The sequence below is a fragment of the Hakea prostrata genome, chromosome 1 (assembly GCF_041222555.1).
Source record: "Hakea prostrata isolate BN-2017 chromosome 1, UWA_Hpros_2, whole genome shotgun sequence".
NCBI classification, from domain to species: domain Eukaryota; kingdom Viridiplantae; phylum Streptophyta; class Magnoliopsida; order Proteales; family Proteaceae; genus Hakea; species Hakea prostrata.
In genome coordinates this window covers 9,141,832-9,163,190 of record NC_142600.1, presented here as the reverse complement: position 1 = coordinate 9,163,190, position 21,359 = coordinate 9,141,832, and the positions used below count along the sequence as shown (strand labels likewise).

At 38.4% G+C, this 21,359-nt stretch overlaps 1 protein-coding gene across 1 annotated transcript; it reads left to right on the top strand.

Annotated features, from left to right (window-relative positions):
* The first annotated feature begins 890 nt into the window (after positions 1–890).
* On the top strand, positions 891–21,359 carry HESO1 (Nucleotidyltransferase family protein). The gene is given in 10 exon segments (XM_089160928.1): positions 891–1,245; positions 2,594–2,754; positions 2,914–3,060; positions 5,408–5,592; positions 5,724–5,819; positions 15,576–15,645; positions 19,008–19,141; positions 20,094–20,204; positions 20,386–20,749; positions 20,752–21,359. Coding segments are annotated over 9 exon segments (1,281 nt in total). The 5' UTR covers positions 891–1,245; positions 2,594–2,603; the 3' UTR covers positions 20,775–21,359.

Below are 21,359 nucleotides of genomic sequence, written 5' to 3'. Positions count from 1 at the left end.
GGAACGACTAAGCTCCCTCTAAGATGTAATCAAGGTGTGTGTAAATTAGCCCGAATGAATATCAGACCAAAAAAAAAAAAAAAAAAAAAAAAATCCAAACTTGATTTGTAGAAAAACAAAAATAAAAAATAATTTCCGTCTTCCATTCCTCCATGTAGTGATTATTTGGAACCCCCAAAGTGAATGAAATCCGCTAAACCCAAATACTTATTTTAACTTTGTCTCAATCTTCTTCTTCCATGAGATTCGACTGGTTTGTGATTCGCAGGAGGAAGAAGAATACTTTTACCCCCTAAAAGGAATAAGGAAGGAATTTTAAACAGAGGCTCATTTCAATTTCCTTCTTCCCTAAGATTTGTCTACTTTGCAATTTATTCTCCATCGTCCACCTCATTGAAGTGCATTAGTTCACAGATTTGAGTTTGATTCAGGAGTGCAGGCTTGCAGCCAAAGAGTTTAGATTCATAGTTTAAAAAAGAAAAGTTTTTATTGTGATTTTAGAAGCTACTAGAGTTTTTCATTCTAACAGAATTGCAACGAAGGAATACCTATTCTCCAAAGGGGATCAGGTTTTGATTTTAGCTAGGTTTGGTGAATTTCACGTTCACATTTGTAGGTTCAGCAGAATATCAACAAGGAGGAATGGAAGATAGAAGACTATTCTTTTGTTTTTATTTAAATCGGTTCTGAATAGAATAAAGTAAAATATTTTATGCTAGCCATTGGATTGGCATAATCTAGAGGCAAGCTTTTAGACTTCGGAGATATTTTATTTGGAGCGAAACCGAACCCGAATACCCGATTCAATCCACGTCAGCGGCAGTACCCTATCTGGATCTTAGAGCCGCCGCTGTAGCGTGCCGTATTTTGAAGACCACGCGAGAGCGAGAGCGAGAGCGAGACCACAGAGCCATGTCGAACTGTAAGCAGTATGGTACACAAAGGTGTGAATGCGTGCGTTATCGAACTGCTGGAAGTCAAGATCAATCGAATCGGCTTTCTCTTCCTTTTCTCACTACTTATTATTCACCTTTCACTTTCATCATTCGAAAAAAAATATAAAGCGGGCGATTGCACGGACCCTTTTTATGGGTTATTGTGAGTCTGTAACCGCAAGGCAGCTGCTTCTCAACGAAGCGAACGAATCAATCTCTGAAGATCAAGAAGAAGATTTGGATAGCAGGAACAGATATAGAGTTTCTGAATTCTGAGTGAAGCTACTGTTGTGCTCTCTGTAATCAGCCGGTACTTTTTTCATGTTATCTCTTCTAACAGACTTCTCTGTGATTTCCTTTGGTTTGTAGTTAGTTATCCTTCGTTCTTTCGTGTGTGTATGTGTTTTTATGTTTATTCTGTTGGAACTTGAAGTTAATCTGCCTTCTGTACTTACCTGGAAGAAAATTTGCTATTTCTTGGTTACAATATGCGTTCTTGAGAAGTTTCCATACCAATCTTTTCTGTTTATTGCGAGTTGATCTGTTTGTTTTATTTTTTAGTAGGTCCTGCATGTAGAAGCTACTAATTTTCTGCTGTAGTATTTTCCTTCTCATCGCGTAGTAATCACGGAGTTACATTTTCCTTTTCATGGCGTGGTAATCACGGAGTAACATTTTCCTTTTCATGGCGTGGTAATCACGGAATAAGTGGGCACTGGAAAGGTTTAGCTAGAAGTTGCGAAGCGGAGGACACCAGTTAGTGGTAGTATTACCTTAGGTTCTCAAAAGGAGTGAACTCGAATCCACAGGAACCACCTGAAATCAAGGCTACTTTTCAGTATCGAAGCTTGGTTTATAAGCCAATTTTATATCCAGGACCACGGTGTTTAAAATGTTTATGGATTCTTTAGAATGAGGGATTCAATAATTAGAGGGAAAGAAAGAAAACGGAAGATTGAACTGGTCTGAAACTCAAAAAACAACCTCTAGTTAGTACTGATGGGTCTGGTCACACAAATTGGTATTACGTAGTAGAGATTTAGATATGAAGTACTCAATAGATTCTCACTAACTGATACTTTTTCTTTTGCAGTATTATATGCTATAACTATGCTATGGAATGAATAGATAGGCAAAAACATAGTTACTACTGCATCTTTGAATGTGACAAACACAATTAACTTTTCTATTGGGACTCCCTCGTTTCTTTTGTTGCATCTCCCGTGGCCAGACCTATGATAGAAAGATTCAATTCCTTATCAGGCTTATTGTTTTCTCCTGGGGTCTTGGTTCTCCTTTTTGGTCTTTTGCTTAAAGACCTTGTATTCCTTCTTTCTCTTTAATATATTTGTTTATTCATCGAAAAAAGAAAAGAAAAAACTCTCTTCATAAGGATAGCCTCTATTTAGCCTCTGCACATATTTGAAATCTTATGGACATCGTCTTAGATTTTAATGGTTTTTGTTTTTTCTTTACTGTTTATTCTCTTTCTTCCTCGTGTGCTTAAACTAATCTTTCAGTTATGTTTAAACCTGTAACAATTCTTTCTTTTATTGCATGTTGCTTGGAGTTTGCAATGTATAACTGCAATGATATGCTGTGCTTTTATATAGAAACTTTTAACTTTCTGTCATATTCCTGTATCTTGTTTTCCCCAGTGAGAATAGAATGAGCACCTCCTATGATCCATATAAAGTATTGGAGCTTATTCTAAGAGAAGTCCTATCTGTAATCAAACCATCACAAGATGACCTGTTGGCACGATGGCATGTCATCAACGAAATCCAAGCAGCGGTTGAATCTCTGGAATGTCTGAGAGGTATTTGATCCTGTTCTTTTGCTGATGCATTGACCTTGCATTTACCTTGTCATCTTTAAGTTATGCTCCATGGTTAATGAAATTTCCAAATCCAGGCATTTTTGCTTAAGCAATTTAATGATTTGTTTCTGTTTTTATCTTTGACTTTGATGCAACCAGGTGCTGCTGTTGTGCCGTTCGGTTCATTTGTTTCTCATTTGTACTCAAAATGGAGCGACTTGGATATCTCTGTTGAGATTCCCAATGTGGGGAAAAGACGGAAGTTGGAATTGCTAAAGGAAATACGGCGATCATTGAGTAGAAGAGGTACTGTACTATGATCCTTCTTATGCCATCTTCTTCTATTGGGATATGTTTAAGATGTTGTTTTTGTTGTTTGTTTGTTTCGTAGTTCATTTAGCTTGATGTAACATATTCTCTCTTTCACACCCAGACTTCCTATGTGTTATTTGCAAAGGTTATTTCTTTCCTTAGTAGTTTGCATCCTCAGAATCTTTGTTATGCAATGTAACTCGTCTTCACATCCCTAGTACTGCATTTTAATTTTTTAAGTTCATAAATGGTTTGCTCTTCTATAGTTAGAGCATAAAAATAGTTATTGTGATTATTGTTGGGGATAATCTCACATCAACTAACTCTAAGACCTTGCATTTCATGTGCTAGTTGGGCCTTTCCTCCTAATAGCTTAAGCTTTTATGTTGGATATTCTTCAGATATACTATGAATTGCATCATATCCATGAATATGGCATGGATGGATCTAACTGCATTATTGATTTGGCAATATTGTACTCATGACACAGGTACATATTGAATTTTATCAAAGAGGAAGTTAAGGATTAAGGGAAATCTGGATATGTCAAAAGAATTCATAGAATGACCTAATTGAGGATTCTATCATTTCAGCACTTGAAGAATACATGCATCAAGATTCTAATGTACCTTGCTTTACCATTTTATTGGTTTAGCTGTCCAATCAACTGCTAGCTTCTTTCAATCACCTAACTTAGCTCTTAAATTAGCCTAAATACTGTAACCTGTTTGAACTGTAGACTTAAGCCCCGGAAAATCATCATTAAAATTTTCTACGGGAAATTTTCAGCTGGATCCCATGAGGTTGAGCCTAAGTTAGATTTGAGAAAGAAAATCACAATTTGCATTCTGCTCCCTTGTAGTATCCAAATATGACCAACTAAGGACCCTGTTAGCTCATTAATGGGTACTGTTAGGTTAGTAACTTCTATGATGAAAATGCCATCACTTGCCCTTTCTTCTCCTTTACCAATTACCAATTTCAAAACAACAAAAACGGAGATGGAACATAGCCTGACCAAAAGTCATCATCCTCATCCAAATTCTGGAAGATGGAAAATATCATGAATATTGTATCAGGGGATGGTGATTGTTGCCATTTGAGTTTGCAGGAATCAGGATATTCTCTAGAATAGCTTGGTAAAGCTGCAGACCGATCTTATCTCTGAGTCAGCTTAGCAAGTGGCAGAGGCTAATCCCATTATTGCAGTTCTCAACAAACTTGAAAGAAATGCAATTGGTAGTAAACTCTATCAGGACTTGGTTGGTATTAAACTTTTTTTTGCTTCAACAATCAGTCTTCTGTTTTTTTTTTCTGCAACTCTGTATCCAGGAAGCTACCTTTCACTACCTGAGTGTCTCTGACAAAGAGACCTTGGAGAGAGTTAGAAGTTTAGCTCAAGTTTGGATAAACCAGAAATGAGCTGATCTTTACAGGCACTGGATACAATTCCATTGATAATCCTGTTAACCAGATTAATTTCTTCTGGTAGAGGTAGGAGGAGTTCACAATGATGAGGAACAGATATGGAGTTGGAGATATTGAAAGTGCGATCTCCTTCATATATTTCACTTCTGGTTTTCAAGTTCGTTTCTGCACATTCTTCAGTCATCTCTAGGTTTGGAATTGGTAAAGATGAAGAGAGGGCAAGTGATGGCATTTTCATCTTAAAAGTTACTAACTTAAGAATACCATTAATGAGCTACTAGTCTGTCCTTAGTTGGTCATATTTGGACACTACTGGGAAGTGATTTTTTTGGATTGAACTGAGGTTGGACTTCACATCAGGGGGTCCCCCTGAAAGTTACCCAATTTTTTCAGTTCGTAGCTGTTGATGTATGATGCTGGATGTAGTTCATCTAATGTTTGATCTGGATCATTGAATTTGTGCACCTATGCGATATGGGAGTTTTAGGGGATCATTTTTTGTCACATGACTTTTTCTTGGTCTTTCTCTTATCTAATTGTTTGGGTTCTATTCACTTTTTAAATACAGGCTCCACTACTCACTATTGCAAACATCTGGGGACTATTTATGGAAGAGGGATTGCTGCCAGGCTGTATGGGCCCTGCACAGAACAGAGTCCCCTTCCTTGTGCCATTATTTATTTATAAAATTAACTATCCCCAAATTTCGGGTTACTTGGTTATTCAAATAAAGGCTCTCCGGACCTATTGTTCAAGCTTGATTGTCATATGGTATCTTCTGCACAACATTGATTAGGTTACTAATGGGGTTATTGCATTAGTTTTCCAAGATTCTCTCTATTTCTATTGCTTAGGTTATTGATTCTATCTTATGTTTGTGGTCCACATTTCATTCTAGAAAATTTGATTGCAGGTAGTGTCCGTAAGTTGCAATTTATTCCCAATGCAAGAATTCCCCTACTTATATATGAGAGAAACTACTACCGCCATAATATCTCCTGTGATATCTCGATCAATAATCTGGCAGGCCAAATCAAGTCTAAATTCTTTCTTTGGATTACTGGGATAGATGATCGCTTTCATGAGATGGTTTTACTGGTATTGTCTTTCTGCAGGCAGTTGTCTTACCTTTACTTATTGTCTTTTATTATCATATGGCTTCTGTTGTTAATGATGTGTATTTTTTGCTGCTTCTTCTTCTTTTTTTTTTTTTTAATTCTCACTCGCAGGTCAAGGAATGGGCCAAAATACAGGAGATAAATGACCCAAAGACTGGGACTTTGAATTCTTACTCTTTATCTTTGCTTGTTATCTTCCACTTTCAGGTATCTTCTTACTCTAGCCTATTTCTGATATTTTTTTCTTCTTGTTAACTGATTAGCAATAGTATAATTAGCAGACATTAGCCATGGCTGTGGCTCATGACACACTATGTGATGTGTCAAACCGTATATTAGGGAAATGTTGATGTTTATTAAGGCTGATAGCTTGGTAATGTTCACTAGTTTCCATGAGGTAGCAATTATTGGCATGCATGAGTCCATTTTCTAAAGAACTTCAGACTTATCTCATGGGCAAGGTTCAAGATCTCGTCTCATCTCGGTATCTCAACCCTTCTGAGACAACTGAGATTTCGGCCAAAATCTTGCTGAAATCTGCTGCAAGGTCTGCCAAATTTTGGTGGTATTTTTCGATGGGTTTTAGGCTTTTTCTTTTGAGTTTGGTTCTTCTTTGGCAGTCTATAAATACAATACATAGTTTGATTAAGAGATAACCCACAATGGTCTCGTTCGCACTCATGCTTGCTTGTGTGTGGTTGAATCTGAATGTATTTTCACACGTCTAAACATGCTTGAAGTATAACTTACATAAATGATAAGCAATTTCAACTGATAATGAAATAAGACACTTAACCTGTATTAAAATATGCATACACATCAACACATAACTAAATGATAAGCAAATACATTGAAAGTGTTAAATCTCAAATACAACTCAAGTGCAACTTTGTAAGAATAATATTCGACATTACTTCTTTGATAGTATCATAGGAGAGAAAACCAAGAAAATAAACAAATACTTATTTACGTTTGTGTGTGGGGTCCCATAATTTTCAATATATTTATTCTATCACCATACAATATGTTTATCATATATTCTCTTATACATTTTTATGTTGAAAAATAGATTTTTTTACCCAGAAAAAATTTTAAAATTTGATATTGCGGAAATAAATTCCACTACGTGGGTTCATAAACTAGCCCATGGTGTTCAACATATATTAATTTAAACACCGTTAAACAAATCGTGATCATACATTTTTCAGAAAAATAGTTATAGAGAAAAATGGGTTACCTCAAACTATAGAAAAAGAACTTCAATTTCCGTATGGGGAGCATCAAACCACTCTTCCACATGTTTGTCGGTGCTTTTGTCGAGAAATCCCCTCAATTTGAGGTAGAGTATGTTCAAAATATTCAAAACCCCTTTCGCATAAGCTTTCCTGTTGAAACCAGAGTAGATATTTGTCTCAGTCAAAATCTTGCTTCATCTCTTTCTATTTTAATTATGTTACCGATATCTCGAGATTTCGATCGAAATCTAGAACAAAAAAATTTAAAACCCTCATGTCGTTTCGGTGGGGTTGAAATTCTCAAAATCGATTGAGATTTCAAACCACACTCATGAAATCTAGTGACAACCATTAGAAGAGGCTAGCTCACAATGACAATAGCAGAAGTGCTACAATGGTCAAGTGGAAGATAGAGTGTACTCTTTTAAGTTTTTAGCCTTTTACAACCTTGAATTAAACTTTGATCCATATGATGTAAATGCAAGAAATTTTGCTTTTAGTTGGGTTGGTTTCATTCAGATTCTTGTTCAGATCATGGCGACGGCTCAACAGACAATTCACATATGGTTTGTGGACCAAGATTTATCCTTTGCATGGAGCCTAGGTGAAATTGTTTGCTTGCTTAGCTTGCAGTCGTAAGATCTCCTAGAACCTCATCTTCCCCAATCCACATGACTTAAATTGGAGTCTTATCCTTATTTTCTCACTAAAGTGAGGTCTCTTTGGCAACATTGTAAGCTTAGCTTGCAGTCGTAAGATCTCCTAGAACCTCATCTTCCCCAATCCACGTGACTTAAATTGGAGTCTTATCCTTATTTTCTCACTAAAGTGAGGTCTCTTTGGCGACATTGCTGTTACATGTAAACGTTTTTTAATCCAAAGTATCTATATCTGTTGAAGAAAGAAAGCACCTTGTTTCTTTATTTTGCTCCAAGGCTGCTAACTCTACGTCTCTCCCACCAATGGTCAAAATTTTATCCTCGAGGCTGGTTTTAGCCTGCCAAAAACTGAGATCTGGCCGAGATATCAGAAACCATGGAATATTCCCTAGATATTTTGGCACCTAGTTTCGGCCCTAACTTGACTATTTTTTACTTGGGTTTTTGCATATACCTTATTTAAGCCTTGTAACACACAATGAATGAGCTACTTTGTCTAAAGAATCAATGAAAGTTGTCATTCATATCTTACTAATTGGGAGACATAATCTATTTTGACAAATTCAAGGAGTTTTAAATTGTAATCAATGTACTTTAAATGTTTAATACAATCAACATTCCATCAAGTGGTGCTCATCCGCTCAGTCTTCCAATCCTCCTATCTCTACTGCTGTGGTATCTTTTCTATTCCGAAATCCACTGTCCATGCTACAGAGTCCCTTTTCTCTGCCTTCCTTTGGAAAGGGCATGAAGCCTCACGCTTCATCCACCATTGCACCCTGTTGGTTGGTCGACCATCTGCTGTCCTACCTCTGAAGGTGGCCTTGGCATTCGCCGAATCTCTAATGTTAACATGGTCTGCCTTCTTAATCTTATTTGGAAAATTGATTCAATGCAAAACTCCATCTGGGTCAACTGGGTCTACTCTCTCCTTCTCCGATCAAATTCCATTTGGACGATCCCTATGCCCTCCAACCCTTCATGGGTTTGGAGGAAAATTCTCTTATTGCATCCTCGAGCTCTCTCCGCTATCTTAATCTCTGTCTCCAGTGGCTCCTCCACATCCTTTTGGCTTGATCCATGGCATCCGATGAGTATTCTTTATTCGGTTTTTGGCCCCGCTCTGTTTATGACACCCACATCCCCAAATCCACCCCCTTGTTCACCTTTATTTCTGATGGTTCTTAGACCCCCGCTCCCCTCCCCATTCTCACACAGGTTTGGGACTCTCTCCCCCCCCTCCAGCCCTCCCTGTGACATTACCATTTGGCTTCTTTCGCCTACCAAAACCTTCTCCACCTCTTTAGCTTGGAACCTTCTTCAGGACCACAACCCCAAACCCCCTTGGCCCCGCTGGTTTGGTTCAAACGACACATCCCCTGCCATTCCCTTACCCTTTGGAGGGCTCTTAACCTTGCCCTCCCCACCCAATCCTTCCTCATTGGCCGCCATATCCCTGTTAGCCCAAATTGCATCCTTTGTTGGAATGGTTCGGAAGACATTGACTACTTTTTCTTTTCTTGCCCTTTTTCCAGATCTATCTGGGAAGAAGCCCTTTCTTCCATTTGGCCCCATCCGAGGCATTTTTTTGGCTTTGCTAGTGTTTGGTCTTGGATTCTGAGAAACTTTTCCGGTTCTTCCATTTGTGATAGGGTTGGTAAGCTCGTGTTCTGTGCCACTTTACACCATCTTTGGTGGGAGCATAACCTTCGTAGATTGACTTCCAAATCCCGTTCAAAAGACTTGATTTGGAACACTATCTATTTTGATGTTTCCTCTAGGCTTGTAGCGTCTCCCCCCTGATTGATGACTCCCCAAGGAACAGACTTATTGTTGTCTCCTGGGGTCTAAACTCTTCCTTGTGATCTTCCTCTTAAATACCGTTGTTCTTGTTTCTCTTTCGTTTATTTTAATTATTTATTCATCCAAAAAAACAAAAAAAAAGCATCCCATTACAAACAACATGATAACCACAAATTAAAGAAGCAAAATGAAACTTTTACTGCGATCTCCGCTTAATTACATGAGTTCCTTAGTGGATCCTTGTTGCGAGCTGCATTCCGCTGCACTTGTCTTAGCCTCTCATTTGAATGTGCAACATACACATCCCATGATTGCCCATCTATAGGTCCCATTGTCAACATGAGATAGATATCCCGACCTAGGGAATGGGTCACTAAAACTATAAGAGGATGATGGATGAATTGGGTGTGATGGGTATCTAAAGATGGAGTCCACAAATGATGATGTTGATCTTGATCCATCCCGATATCCATGTCTAAACATATTAGTGGCAGATGAGCCCCCATATCCACTCCCATGTCTGTATGCTCCAGTGATCTCACCAGGCGACCACCGAGTCCACCATATGCTCCATAACCTGCATATGGTGCTGATCCAATATGAACTAACATGTATTGATGGGTCAACTATCAAAAAAATTCAAGATTTGGGGAAGAACACACATACCTTTCTTTAAATGTGCTTTATCCAGCTAATAGGCGGAATAATCTCAAAGGAGTGGAGGGATTTGAGTGAAAAATAGAGTGATAATCTGCCGAAAACTTGCTGAAAGTTGAACCTTGCTCCCATGCATGCACTTGGTTGGTGATCGTGACATTGATGGGATAATCCGTTTTCCACTGTTCCCCATCAGAGATTGTCTTTCCAATGGTTTGCATGGGAGTGTGAGAGTAATGGAGCTCCACGGATGGAGAAGCTTTGAAGGCCACATTGGCACTTAATGGTTTGATCAAAGAGCGTCTAAGGCAGTTTAGCTCTGCCTCCAATAGAGCCATGGGCCCTTAAGGGCTTGAGGACATCAGTGGACTATTTCCCTAGTGGATAACCCTAATGGATGGCATGTTTCAAGAACTTGAAGTTTAAGGGCGATGTCACCCTTTCAAAAAAAGTAAGTTACATCCAGTCCTTTGTGAGATGTGGGATTATCTCTTCTTTTATTTTGGAACTTGAACCTCCAACGGGTATTGAGTGCCATTTGGGGCTGAAACTTGCTGTCTAGCCTATTTTGGGCCCTCTGAACATACTGTGATCTCAGAGAAACAAGTAGTGTAAACTGTAAATAAGAGTTCATTTTGGACCCGAGGTTGGAAGCTACTTCAATGAAGTAAACCCTAAAATGGCCTGTTGTACACAATATACTCGTACGGAGCCCTTAAGTCATACATTAATGTTCAAAGAAGTCTATGTATAGCACATGTATATAGTTCAAATTACAAAACTCAAACTATAATCCAGAGGGCTCACAACTTGAGAGCCGAGAGAAATGTGCTTAACACTAATAACAAAGAAGCACCACTGGCTTTTGCTCCTCAGACCAAGAATCTGGAGAAAGATCCAACAAAAATTGGATGATTTGAGCTGGCAGATAACTTTGAAGAAATTGGGTGTAACTTCCTCTTCTCAGCGAGATCAAGCTGAGATATCTTGATTCAATTGCGTTTTGGATTTTCTCTGACAGGTTGGTTTGAGTTGGGTCAAGATCTAGACTTGACCTGGATCTTGGGTGAGTTATTCTTTTCTTTGTTTGGCATCATGTCTCACTAAACCAAAAAAGTGAAATATCATTTGGCATCATATCTCACAAGTTTTTGTACTACCTCCCAAGGAAAAAATTTCGATCGATATGGTAATTTCGGTCAAAATTTCGACCGAAAGTGGATACGTTTTATCTTACTCTTGAAAAGTCAATTTCGAGCCTCAAATGCACTCAAATTGATTTGGATTTTTGCATGCTACCTATTTCAAGCATAATAAACACTATAGAACTACTAGTTTACAAAAAAAACTACTGAAAATGTAACATCCAAGTATCCAACATTCCAAGTATATAGTACATGAATCAGAGAAGAAGCAGGAATGTTATTACTTACAAGTTAGTGAGTTACAAGTCTATTCTATTCAAGTCTCAAGGTCTCCCTCTTCCGTCTGCACCCCATACAAATGACAATACAACTCCCATGATGTTTGCCCCATATAGTTTTGGACATAGTCAACAACTGCATCTCTGTACGTGGCCTCATCCACTTGCATAAGATTTCCTCATAGTGGGAAGTTGTGAATCTCCAAAGGAACTAGTGGTGGTGGGCCTTGTGGTTGTGGAATAGTGTGGAAGATCTGCTCAACAAATGAAAGAACACCCTGGCTCTCAGGAATAGGATAAGGATACTGATAAGGTCCCAGTGGCTGACTCCGATAATCGAAAGTGGGAGGGACACCATAAATAGTAGGAAGAATCAGAAAATAATTTTGACACTACAAATTCATAGATCAACACTCTAAAGTAAACATACATAAATTTGGAAGCAATCTAACATGATTTAAGGCACAAATGAAACAAAAATAAAAAAATGAGGAAGTTGGTTACTCACCTTGCAAGATTTGAGAAAATGCACAAATGGAGGAGCAAATCAAGTGTTTGAAGGAAATGGAATACTAGAAATTAGGTGTAGAAGGGGATGAAAGCAAGAGAAATTAGCAAAAATTTCCAAAGGAAGTCAAAATGCAAAGGGCAATATCGCTCGATAGGTCGAAATAGCGTCGATAGGACCAAAAGTGGCTCGGTTTGGACACTTTATAAGTTGCGCAGGTAATATTTCGGCTCGATATGGTATCGGGCCGATATTTCAACTCGTATCGACCAATATATCGGTCGATATGAAACGATATGGATACTTTCTATTCCTACTACTACATTTCGTTTCGAATTCAAAAAATGCAGACATATCGATCGATATTTCGACCATATCGAATGATTTTTGTTCCATGCTACCTCCCTAGCCTGGTTCAGAGATTGGCATCATTTTGCAATCTTCAACTCTGCTGCTCCTTCCCTTACTCATCCTTCTGCTTCATTTTTCGTTTGGCCCAAAACACAAATAACTAGGGCTTCTTACTCACTTATAACAACTTTATGGGAAGGCTATGCTTGATGTCGCTTTCCTCACTGCTACAAAGGTATTTCATATTGTTTTCTTTGGCGCAACAGCTAGAAACATATGCGGTAGTCTTTTATTTTTGCCCCAACTTTCAGTTCCCCCACCCACCACCCCTCTCCCCCTTTTCCACTGCCCATTTCTCTTGCCTTGTGCTGGATTGTGGCCTTACCTCATCTGTCCATGGTGGAGATATTCCTACTGTGAAAATAGCAGAGAGAAAAAGGGCTCTGTTTTAGGCAGAAGCTCTTCAGCAGGTTGGCTTCTTCCATATTTCTGATTTCTCAATTTCAATCGTTTGTGTTTCATACTTTCAATTTACTCATTCTTTGTTCATCTAGGTTCTGGTGATAGAGATCATCCAAGAGATGGATAAGGTCCCAGGGGATTGAAAGTGTCAATGTTGTCGAAATAATTGACGATGTTTGGAAAAATTGACAGCTAGAAAGAAGGGTTCTTTGTGAATATTTTTTGCAGTTCAACATAAAGGGATCTTGTTGCAATCATACCCTAGGGTTCTTGCCTTGCAATCCAGACATCTACAGCTGGATGTTGTTCTTTTTATTTCTCTTTTCTCTGTTTCACCAAGAATTTAAAAATAACGGGGGTTGCCAACCACATTTGTGTTCCTTTTGTTTAAAAGAAAGACAAAGTTGAAATGCTACTTCTTTTTCTTAAAGTTGGGGGGAGGGGGTTTTGTGCAAACAATTTCATCAGAACATTTGAATAGGCTTATTTCTGTGGTTGGGCCTTTAGTCCAATGAGTTTTCTTTGTAATAGACCTATGACATGGGTAGAGGCTAGGCAGGTGGGATTAGTCAAATTCAACAACAACAAGCCATGTCCCAACTCGGCATGTGGGATTAGTCAAGTAGGTGTCTTTATTTCTTTATTTTAATTGTTATCAGTATTAGTTAGGCTGGATTTGGATTCTATAAGTTGAATCCTGTTTCGTGTGAGTTCTGTTTTCGGTTTAGGCTACTTGTTAAAGATTGGGTTGGGTCTTTTTAATGTATTAGTTCCTACTTTCTTCTTCCCCTTCCATCTTTCTTCTCCATTAGCCAACTGCTCTCTTGAGTTTCTTGCAATTCTTAGTCTGATCTGGAATTCATTTGCAAACAATTTTTGGCATGAATTACTGTTGAGGAAATATGGCCATCAGATCATTCTTAAATTTTAGTAAGCTGTTTTCAAACCTAAAAGAAGCCTTGGACCAGGTTTTGATATTGACCAGACCTGCTGTTCTGGACTTCTACTGAACTCGCATTTTATTGAAGTCTTGTTCTCTGATTATTGGATTGGTTTGCTGGTCGACTGTGACGTTATTTATATTGTTTTTGAGAACCAATTGCTCATTGTGTCCCTATGTTCTGGTTTCTATTTTTAGTGTTGAATTTTCAGATATACCACAACCTGGTCCAGCTCTTGGATTGAGAGATGGATTTCAGCAAGTGTTGTTCCCCTTGTTTTCTGAATTTGACTTGAAATTTTTTAGACTCTCTCTGTTCTCAATTTTAATTTATGTGACTTCTCTCTGGAATTTTATTTTTTACAATGTTGTTTATTCAATCATAGCATTACATGTCAAATAGACCCTAAGGCTGTGTTTGTTTGCAAAGGTGGGGTGGGGAAAAAAACATGTGGGCCCCATGTGTAGTGGGGTGAGGGAGAAAGAAAGGAAAGGAAAGGGTTTTGTGGAAAAGTGATAGTGGTGGGTCCTACTTTTTACTTTTCCAAACTTTTTCACAAAATCCAACCAAATTTGTGGGGTTTTAAAAAGCCTTGGGGTGGGAAAGTTGGGCTGCCACCTCATCAGACAAGTTTCTTTGATTCAAGGAAGCTTTTCTCTCACTTTCCCACCCCAAGCAACCAAACAATCTACAATTTTGGGATTTAAGGGAAAAGTAAGAAATCTACACTTTTTTCAAGAATTTTCCCGCCCCACCTTTATTCCAGCAAACAAACGCAGCCTAATTGGCTTGATTAGGGGGACTCCAAATCCAGCCACAATAGAAGTATTTCTCTTTTATGTTATGCTTTGATATTGGAGAGTTTGGGTGTTATTAGTTATTCTTGTTTTTAACTTCAAAGTTGATCAAGGACTCTCCCTACACTGCCTACCATGGGAGACCTTTTTCTTCTTCTTTTTTTAAATAAATTTATGATCTTCTTTTTAGATAATGTTAGCTTGATTCTTGTTAATGTGTAAGGCTTAACAGCCCCCCCCCCCCCCCCAACAATTTGATGATGGAATAGATACGTTTGCTATAGTAGGATTAAGATCCTGCCTTTCTTCCCCACATTCATTTTTTATCTCTTCTCATCCTTGTGATTCCTTTTTCGGCCTATCCTTGTGGTTTCAGTTTAGCTTTCAATTCCATTGCTTCTTGGAAGAAAACCCTGCCAAATTAGATCTATAAATTTGATTTTCATCATGGAGTCCTTATTCTGTGGTGAAATCTAACCCACGAGATGGGTCTAGACTTGGGATATGCATACTTGTGTCTGCCATGTGACTACTATGGGATTTCCCCCATATGAAGCTGCAACTGGTAGAATTCATAAAAAAGGATATTCATGCAGTGGGACTAGATCCTAGGTGGACTATGGATAGAGGAGTTTATAGGATGTAGAGTCATGCAGCTGACCTGTTGTAGGGAGATGTTGCTAAGAAATTGATTGGATGTCTTCCTCCACTGATGTTCTTCCTTTACTTTAAAATTCTATTATTCCTTTCTGAAGCTCTTTTGGATCCATGCAGCCAACCCATTTAGTCAGGATATGGTAATGGTAGTTGTTGTAATGTGAACCCACCATGTTTGGATCGTTTGTTTGATTGATTAGGCTGGAAAGATTTTGAATTTGAAACCACATTACTCTAGGGTCTAGGAGCAACTGTCATCTATGTTATGTGACTTAAGGAGGAATTGAATTTTGCGTCTCATCCTCAAATCGTTTAGGTCGTCGGTGTTATTTATTATATTAGTTGCTGCCATGGATTGCCTTTTGGCTTTCATAAATTTCTTGGAAGCTAGGGGTATTCTGTTGATTTGATAGTAACATGCAGAAGTCAATTTGTTTGATTCTTTTTATAACTACTTTTGTTTTTTGCAGACATGTGTACCTCCAATTTTACCACCACTGATGGAAATCTATGCAGGCAATCTTGTTGCTGATTTTACAGGTGCATATACCTTAAGCTTAACCATCTCATGAACAATTCTTTTGGATCCTGAATTCTTTTGAGTACCTTGTAGAACTCCAACTAATGTAAGAAAGTTTAGTCCAGCCTTCACCATATGCATGAATTTTTTTTTTTTTCACCAGACATTATTGTGCAACATCTTGATCAAGTAAACCGCAATTGTATTGGATGCAATGTATCCTGGTAAAATGATGTTGCTTTTGGTTGGTGGTGGAAAAATATGTTTTGGTTGTCTGATTACTTGCAGACTCTGAAGTCTGAACACCCCCACTAGTCTCTATATGTGGCATATGTCCATTGTAAGAATTAGAATCTATTCTTTTGGGTTTGATTGATAGCTCATCAAATTGATAAGCTAAATTTTTTATGATTATCCTCTAACCCAGCTTTTGTGTTCCAGTTTCTTCTTCATTCCTACTTTGTTGTGAAAGGATCCATGCAGCCAATTCCATTTATGTGGGATAAGGCTGAGTTGCTTTTGGTAGGATAAAAAGGGCAAGAGGAGCAACCGAGCAAGGTTAAGGTCCATAGTCTAAACAGGCCAAACAACCAACATGTTTAGCCTGCTCACATTATCATGGTAACTTACATGGCAGAGATGGACGTATGTGGGTAGCACCTGATACCCATCTCCCCAAGACAAGTGCAGAATGTTGTTGAAAAATGTAGGGTTTCTAAATCACGAAAAATCTGTTCCATGGTAATGGAATCTAGTTGCCTTTTTGTAATTCCTCACTTTAGACTTAGTTTTTATGCAATTCCCTTCTTGTTTCTGACTGAAACTTGACCAGCGAGATGGGTTTACGTTTCCCTACTAGATGTATCACACATGGTTTTCCACTTGACGTCTGTAACAGATAGAGCTGCCCCAAAAAGTTGTGACAATGAAGGGGAAACAGTACAGATAAATTGTCAAAAACAGTTAAACAGATACAACAATTAGTGGAACATTAAAGAATACAAGCCATATGCATCTTTTTTTTTCTTCTTCTTCTTCTTGTATTGATTGATTGCAATGTTCTAAGGGGCTGGAAGCACTAAGCCAAAGTTTGGGTTGTTAGTTGTAACTGCCTGGAGTGACCATGCCTGCTATAAGCACCTCCTCCCCCACCTTTCCTGCAAACAAATTAATAAAAAACTAGGTTTGCCTAGAGTTTTCATTATGCTGCTCATCAGCATAGGGAAACTATGGTGAATTGTGTTCAAGAGGGATAACCTTCAAACGCCAAACGACTTTCTACTTATGGAGAACTCCTATCAAAGAGAATTTCCATTTCTGTGTCCCTATTCCCTAAATAAAACAAACCATTTCTTTTGTTTATTGCAGTAGTAATATCCCCTTGGTATCAGTAACGCCTTTTCCTACTTCAGGTTTGCCATAAGCTGTTCCATCCTGCTTTCTTTATTTAAAACTAGACCCTTGGTATCAGTAACACCTTTTCCTACTTCAGGTTTGCCATAAGCTGTTCCATCCTGCTTTCTTTATTTAAAACTAGAATGAAAGCAAAGCAAGGTTCAAGAACTCATCTGAAACCGCGGTATCAACCAGATTGAGTTTCTCAAAATGTTGAGATGTGGATGAGACAGTGCATCTTTCTTTTATGATTTGGTGGGCAAATGGTCATAGGTGTCTCCTAAACTTTTAGGGAAGTTTGTTTTATGCATGGTAAACCTAATTAAATAAGAATAAGAATACAAAAAACTGACAACAGCATCAATTTGGTGATATTGGATTTTCACCCTTGGCTGGCAATAAAGGCTTAACCCTTGATATGAACGTGTAATATTTCCTATTGTACACGATGTTTGATCGATTTCAGACATGATTAGCAAGCAAGTAAAACAAGTAAATTATGCTATAATCGATGACAACATATAAATTAGAAACCTAAAGTTTCTTTTATGATGTACAAAATTTAGTGATTCAAAGTCAATATTACATTAACATACTGTTCTAAACTCCTTTCTACCAAGTAGGTAAACAATAATATGCAAGTCACACACTATTCTTCCATTCCCAAAGTCCCTACTCCCAACAAGTGACCACCTCATTGCTACCCTTGTCTTACACCTCTTGACTTCTGAGTCCAACAATTTAATGCTATCAGTATGTGGCTACCTACTGATGAAGTTGAGATTCTTGAAATACCTGAAATATCAGTCTCTTAAATTTTCCAAAACAGTGTATTCTTTTATTCACATGCCATTTCGTCTTGATCAGTTTGCATTTCTCAAAATTTTCAAGATCTTGGGGAGATTTTGAACAAACACCTTTGTGTGTTGAGGTTTAAAGGAAAAAGCAAAAGCTAGCGGTTCTGTAGTCAACAGGATCTCTGCCTTGCTGGTTGAGATTTCCTATATTTGATTCCCTTCTTTTATCAACAAGGCCTTTCTTAGGCTTATTATTTATATTTCTAGATGATATTCATATCCATTTCTTTTTACATTTTTTTTCACCTAGAGGTTCTTACTTCTTCCATTTTTCTTTTTATTTTACTTTATTTACACCCAGATTTCACTTCTTTTCCTCCACAAAGTCAAAATGAATCAGAAACAACAGTTCATATCTTAGATGAGACTAGATTCCTCCTGCCTTGGTTGGCAGAGTGCATAAGTGTTTTGAAATATGGTATCTAATAAAAGTCAGCTTGCTAAGGGTGGGCCTTCGTGCAATAGTAAGGTTGGTCCATTGTTACCAACCGGTCGTTGGTTCGGGTTTGGTAATAGCTACATTATGACCCTCCCCAGACAACCCCCCCCCTGGTGGCAGGAGCCTTGTCCCTAATGCACTTGTACATGCTTTATAAAAATCAACATGCCACTTTGTCAATGATCCGTTGTAGTAATGTATTTTCCATGGGGAGTCAGGTTTTTTTATTTGTTCATGTGGTCCTTTTGCAGATTCAAGTTGAAAATTTGTTTGTGAAGAAGAATCAGAGGAGGAGGTCGAAGTAGTTTATTTGATTTCATTTGTTTCAGTATCAGTGATGTGTGCTTTCTTTTTGCTGATATTTCACTGTTATATGTCCCATGTTTCTGAGCTTCTTGTTACCTGCCCAGGCGCCTGTAGAGTTTGAGGGTTAATGAATCAAATTCCTGCTTTTTGGCTTGTTAATTAGCTGGCTAATAAACTGCTTCTTTTAATCTTAGGGTGAAAGTGAAATGTTGACTCCTATGTTTAACTCTTTGCATTTTAGACATATGAGATGGCTTGAGCACTGCAGTGATGACTTTCTCTGTCATTCCTTTTATTGCCTTTTAGTGTAGTGTGCTTTCAACAGTATTTCAGAATCTTGGCATGCACAATGATCAGACCTGCATTCATCATATTCATTATGTAGGTGACAGGCAAAATGCCGAGAGACGTATCCAAGATACATGTGATGCGAATATAAGAAGGTTTCGTTCACAGAGCCGCCAGAGAGTTGTTAATGGAAGTTCACTGTCTGAGCTTTTCGTTAGTTTCTTTGAAAAGGTAATTGTTGCCGTGGTCCATGTTACATACCCTTTGTTTAAAATGTACCGTAAGGACACCGATCTTAGCAATTTTGTGTGCATCTGTCAGGAAAGCGTGTTTGATCTTGATCCTTTTCATAGCCTGCATATGGAGGCCTTCCTATGCAGTTAATTATGTCATTGCCACATGAAAGGGTGGTGAGTCAACAATGACTGTTAGGTAAATAGGAACATATTAACCCTAAGGGTTGGCCTTCCTATGCATGGAAGGATGATGAGTTAAGAATGACTGTTAGGTAAGTAGGAGTGTAGGACCATGTTAACTCCAAGGGGTTGGCTCAATTGGCAAATACCAACACCTCATAGAATGAGGTCGAGTTCGAATTTCCTTGGGGCCAAGGGCGAAGCTGCATATGTATGAAATAGTTCCCCCCCCCCCCCCCCCCCCCCCCCCCCCCAAAAAAAAAAATAAATAAATAAAGTTACCAGTTCCCACAAAAACAAAAACAAAACAAAAAGAAAAAAGGAAGAGAAGAAGGAGACCATGATCTAGACTGTGCGTGTCTCAAAAATTTGGAGTCCGACATGATCGATACCCATCTATAAATTGGCATCATCAAGTTTTATTTTGTCATTTGGGATGCCAATTTATAGATGATGCCAAATGACAAATTGGGATGAAACTAAACATGTGAGTAGGCAAAAAGTGGGATCCACTATATTGCAATATGCCAATTAATGTGACAATAAAAGAAGACCTTCTTAGGCAGGCTTTCAGGAAACCAATACCCATGATAAATTTATGGTTTTTTTTTCTCTCGTTATGTGATCTGATTTCTAGCTTGTCCTTATATATATTCCTCTGCTAGTTTAAATCGTATTTTTGCAATATAGCAGTCGTAAATGGTTGCAATAGTTTAAATAGTAGAGGGTGATTATTATTCTTCCTCTTTCTTTTGATCACTCTGCAGTTCTCTAGAATCAACTCAATGGCGTCAGAGAATGTAATTTGTCCATATACAGGTCGTTGGGAGCTCAGAAGGAACAGTAGTAACTGGATGGACAAAAATTACCCCCTGATAGTAACTCTCTCTCTCTCTCTCTCTCGTGCACGTTTTTACACACACAGACTAGTAATCCATGCACAAAGCCACATTCACTAGCATACATGCACTATATTAGTCATTTAAGGATCTCTGGGGAGACATCTGTTGGAGATATCCCAAGCATTCCTAATTCAAATAATTATTGTTTCCTGGTTAGATTGACGATCCACTTGAGAAGCCAGATAATTCTGCTAGGGCTGTTAGCCAGCTAATAAAGATTTCTGATGCATTTGAAGTAACCCACCGAAGGCTGATCTCAGCCAATCATGACAGAAGTTCTTTGATTGCAAGTTTAGTCAGGCCCCAGATGAGAGCAAAATTACTTGGGAGAACATCTCTAGAAAATTCAAGTTCATGGGGGAGACGTGACTACGGGCCTCCTCCATCAAGAGCTGATGCAGTGCCACCTCTGAGCCATGATGAGATCTGGATAATGCCACCTGAGGCCCGTCCTACCACTGCTGCTGCCCAGAGAACCAGGCAGACATTTCAAAGCCAAGGCAGGATGGAGTGGAGGCAAAGACACTAACAGATAATGGATTTTAAATACAACACTGTTATCCGGTCATGGAGGAAAGCTGGATGTATCTTCTGTGTAGGCTATCTGCTTAAACATTTTGAGGTCCACACTCATAGATAAAGTTGTATCCTAGTGGATGGAGATTTCTTTTCTTTTGCTGTCAAGTTGTCCATGAGATCGTTTCCAACAAACTGGTGGTTGGCATATTGATTGTGTTCAACAATGCTAATTTCACTGCTGTTTGGTGAGGATTGATATCTCAATTTCTGCTGTAGTATGGGCATAATTTTCATTTTTCATTTTTTTTCCCAGCAATCTTTGACTTGTAATGGAAACCTGATTCATTTGCCTAAACCGCAAATACATTGGTATTACCTTGTGTTTGCTTCTTGTCTTGCCAAGGGGACTTTTGATGTTCCAGCTTATTCTCGTATGGTTTAGTGAGACATTGTGATGTCAGTTTAATGTACATTATAAAAATATTTGGTACTTGATATGATAGTGGGCACGGAAGGCTGTTGCTGAGATATCTCCATAGAATGCATAGTGTGCAATGTCCAAAACCACATCATGTGCCACTCAGATTCCATTTTCCACTGCCACTGGGCCGC